Source organism: Chiloscyllium plagiosum, chromosome 13 (assembly GCF_004010195.1).
Source record: "Chiloscyllium plagiosum isolate BGI_BamShark_2017 chromosome 13, ASM401019v2, whole genome shotgun sequence".
NCBI classification, from domain to species: domain Eukaryota; kingdom Metazoa; phylum Chordata; class Chondrichthyes; order Orectolobiformes; family Hemiscylliidae; genus Chiloscyllium; species Chiloscyllium plagiosum.
In genome coordinates this window covers 80,236,594-80,241,304 of record NC_057722.1, presented here as the reverse complement: position 1 = coordinate 80,241,304, position 4,711 = coordinate 80,236,594, and the positions used below count along the sequence as shown (strand labels likewise).

At 42.5% G+C, this 4,711-nt stretch overlaps 1 protein-coding gene across 1 annotated transcript in view; it reads right to left on the bottom strand.

Moving 5' to 3' along the window:
- Nucleotides 1–4,711, bottom strand: part of LOC122555673 — a 56,226-nt gene that overhangs the window by 24,897 nt on the left and 26,618 nt on the right. Inside the window, exon 5 of the mRNA XM_043701669.1 lies at nucleotides 1,724–1,872. Within this exon, the coding sequence (XP_043557604.1) occupies nucleotides 1,724–1,872 (149 nt within the window). The remainder of the gene's footprint in view (nucleotides 1–1,723; nucleotides 1,873–4,711) is intronic.

Below are 4,711 nucleotides of genomic sequence, written 5' to 3'. Positions count from 1 at the left end.
GCGCCTCATCTTCTGCCTAGGAACCCTCCAACCACAAGGCAGGAACGCGGGTTTCACCAGTTTCCTCATTTCCCCTCCCCCCACCTTGTCTCAGTCAAATCCATCGAATTCAGCACCGCCTTCCTAACCTGCAATCTTCTTCCTGACCTCTCCGCCCCCACCCCAGTCTGACCTATCACCCTCACCTTGACCTCTTTCCACCTATCGCATTTCCGACGCCCCTCCCCCAAGTCCCTCCTCCCTACCTTTTATCTTAGCCTGCTGGACACACTTTCCTCATTCCTGAAGCAGGGCTTATGCCCGAAACGTCGATTCTCCTGTTCCCTGGATGCTGCCTGACCTGCTGTGCTTTTCCAGCAACACATTTTCAGCCCAGCATCCATAAGACCATAAGACCATAAGACATAGGAGCAGGAGTAAGGCCATTCTACCCATTGAGTTCACTCCACTAATCAATCATGGCTGATGGGCATTTCAACTCCACTTACCCACACTCTCCCCATAGCCCTTAATTCCTTGCGAGATCAAGAATTTATCAGTCCCTGCCTTGAAGACATTTAACATCTCGGTCTCCACTGTGCTCTGTGGCAATGAATTCCACAGGTCCACCACACTCTGGCTGAAGAAATATATCCTCATTTCCGTTTTAAGTTGACCCCCTCTAATTCTAAGGCTATGCCCACGGGTCCTAGTTTCCCTGCCCAACGGAAATAAATTCCCAGTGTCCATCCTTTCTAAGCCATGCACTATCTTGTAAGTTTCTATTAGATCTCCCCTGAACCTTCTAAACTCCAATGAATACAATCCCAGGATCCTCAGCCATCCATCGTATGTTAGGCCTACCATTCCAGGGATCATCTGTGTGAATCTCCTCTGGACTTACTCCAGTGTCAGTATGTCCTTCCTGAGGTGTAGGGCCCAAAATTGGACACAGTATTCTAAACGGGGCCTAACTAGAGCTTTATAAAGTCTCAGTAGCACATCGCTGCTTTTATATTCCAACCCTCTTGAGACAAATGACAACATTACATTTGCTTTCTTAACCACAGACTCAACCTGCAAGCCACCCTGCCCACCTCCCTGTCTTTTCGATCAGAGCTCCTGATGAAGAGCTGATGCTTCAAATGTCAACTCTCTTGCTCCTCAGATGCTGCCTGACCAGCTGTGCCTTACCAGCACCACATTTTTTGCCATTTTTTATACTCTGTGCCCCGACTAATGAAGGTAAGCATGCCATACACTTTCTTGACCACCCTATCCACTTGTGTTGACACTTTCAGGGAACTGTGGACCTGTTCACCTAGATCCCTCTGTATGTTAATGCTTCTAGGGTCCTGCCATTTACTATATAATTCCCCCTGCTTCAGATGCAAAATACATCATCTTGCTTTTGTCTGGATTAATTTCCATCTGTCATTTCCCCACACATGTCTCCAGCCTATCTATATCCTGCTGTATCCTCTGACAATCCTCCTGAATGTAATAAGATGTTCCTGCAGGTAGATTCAGGTATTAATGACTTCTTTGTACCAACTTTCCTCTTAGCCTTCTCTCAATTCTTTTTGAGAAACAGAACAATATTTATTCTTCTGATCAGTTTTGGATTGAATTGTTCATCATCCTGTTTCCAAGTCTATAGCATGCAGTTAGCAGCCAGTGGCCGTATGCTCTTTGCTGTGGACCTGGTCCCTGTATGACACATTGATGTAATGTCCTACTGCACCTTCCAGGAAGTGTTTTGATGGATCCTCCTTGAAATGTATCGATGCACCAAATTTCGCCGTGGCCATCTTTTCTGCATAATCTGCAACAAACTTGATAAGTTCACAAGCTCCTTCACATTGCAAGTTGTTGCCATCCAAAAAGAGATCTCTGCAATGGGGAAAATTATAATTTAGCTTGTGCATCCAATTTACTGTCTTATTAAATTAACTTCCCTCATGGTATATGTCAATAACTATATAATATTCTAGAGCTTAGTTAAAATTGCTAACAACCCAATAAAATGCATTTTTTTTCGGAATAATCTTGAATTGTATGCTTCAAGCTTGGATGAAGTTAGTTTTTGCAGATTTGTTTGTGCCAAGACATGAATCAGTTCCAGATTCCATTGAATTTGGGCACAAAAGAGTTAATAGAGTGTCATAGGCACTTACTAATTTGATGAGGTCTGTGTTGACACTAGAACTATTCACATTATATTTTAAGTCTGGGCGAAGGACTGAGCACATTGTTGTTAAGTTTGCAGATAACACAAAGGTAGGTGGAGGGACAGATAGTGTTGAGGAGGCAGGGAGGCTGCAGAAGGACTTGGACAGGCTAAGAGAGCAGCAGATGGAATACAATGTGGGAAAGTGTGAGGTTGTGTACTTTGGTCGCAGGATTAAAGGCTTGGACTATTTTCTAAATGGGGACAGGCTTCAGAAATCTGAAGCACAAAGGGACTTGGAAATTCTAGTTCTTATGGTTAACATGTAGGTTCAGTTGGCAGTTAGGAAGGCAAATGCAAAGTTGGCATTCAGTTCAAGATGGCGAGAGATGTACTGCTGAGGCTGTACAATGCTCTAATCACACCACATTTGGAATATTTTTCGAGATTTTAGGCCCCGTATTCCAGATTCCAACAGTCCAGATATTCTAGATCCAGATTTTCCAGCACTCATGTCTAATAACAGTGTCAGTGTTCTTGGGCAAAATATTTATACATTCAGAGAATTTACAGATAATTTGGGATTAGGTTCACTGGAATGACTGACACAGGAAATCTGATCTACTGTTCAAAATGATGAAAGGCATTGATAGGAAGCATTGTGCCTTCTAATTAATGTGGTCTGGTAGAACAAACTGAAGAAATGAGATTTGGTTGCTTTCAGATGCAAGGGCTTATGGACTCCAGAAGTAAAAGTGAACAAATCCTTGCATGTTCCTCAAAGCCCTGTTTTCATGGTATCTGGACAAATAAATATCTTGAAAAATAGTTAATAGCTCGAGAGGTGCTTGAAGTTTCCTTTGAGGTATCTGTGTAATTTCCATCTGATGAAGGGGCAGCACTCCGAAAGCTTGTGATCGCAAATAAACCTGTTGGACTATAACCTGGGACTGTGTGATTTCTGATCTTGTCCAGTCCAACACCTGTCCCTCCACATCAGAATAATTTTTGATAGAATATTCCTGAATTTAATATAAGCATTTCTGTTCTTTTTCTTAAGCGTCTCCTGAGTTCTGGGATCATAGATAAACAGGATGAAATCAGACCATGGACATTCTAAAAGTAGTGCTGACCCTCTTCCAGCCTGTCTATACAACATAAGATAAATCCAAGTACAATGGAGGAAAGTTACATTGAGTCTGGAAACAGGCGCAGGGTTCACAGTTAGCTTGGACACGTCAGATCTAACTTGTTCCAGTTTTTTCCAAACATTTTTGTTTTGTTTCTGATAGTGTTATTTCATGCCAAAATTTAAATCTTTGTAAATGCTTTAATATGATATGGATGCTTTTATATAACATAGCCAGTGACAATTGTTCTGCCAGTAAAGCCCACATTTCCTTTTCAAAGCTTACTGTTGACAACTGCCTCCAGATGTTCTACGGTAGAATTTTCTGAAGATGATACACTCCCAAGGGAGGCCCATAAATCAGTGGTGTGCAGAAGGAACGCAGAAGTGGAATGTAACTTGATGTGTTGGTCTGCTTGTACGTTCAAAAACAGACACATAAATCACTCAACTGTATTGAAATAATGAGCTGTTCCTTCAGCGTATAGTGTTATTTTCTATTATCTATTATGTATAACTCACATGGGACAGTCTATAACAAGAGTCTCCTAGTTTTAGAATAAGGGCTAGTAGATTTAAAACAGATATAGGGAGGAATTGCTCCTCTCACAAGACCATGAATCTGTGGAATTCACTCCCCAACAATGCGATGGATGCTGGGATATTGAGCACATTTAAGGAGAGGTTAGACAGATTGTTAATGAGTAATGGGTTGGAGGGTTATGGAGAGTTATGGAGGGTTATGGAGAGTTATGGAGGATTATGGGGAGTTATGGAGGATTATGGAGGGTTATGGAGGGTTATGGAGGATTATGGATTGTTATGGTGGGTTCTGGAGAGTTATGGAGGGTTATGGAGGGTTATGGAGGGTGAAAGAGGATTATGGAGGGTTATTGAGAGTTATGGAGGGTTATGGAGGGTTATAGAGGATTATGGAGGGTTATAGAACATAGAACGTAGAACAATACAGCGCAGAACAGGCCCTTCAGCCCTCGATGTTGCACCGACCTGTGAACTATTCTCAGCTCGTCCCCCTACACTTTCCCAAAATCATTCATGTGCTTATCTAATTAAATCTCCCTAATGTGGCTGAGTTGACTACATTAGCGGGTAGGGCATTCCACACCCTTACCACTCTCTGCGTAAAGAACCTCCCTCTGACAACTGTCTTAAATCTATCACCCCTCAATTTGTAGTTATGCCCCCTTGTACACGCCGATGTCATTATCCTACGAAAACGACTTTCACTGTCTACCCTATCCTCTGATCATCTTGTATGTCTCTATCAAATCCCCTCTTAGCCTTCTTCTTGCTAATGAGAACAGGTTCAAGTCTCTCAGCCTTTCCTCATAAAACCTTCCCTCCAGACCAGGCAACATCCTGGTAAATCTCCTCTGCCCCTTTTCCAATGCTTCCACATCCTTCCCGAAATA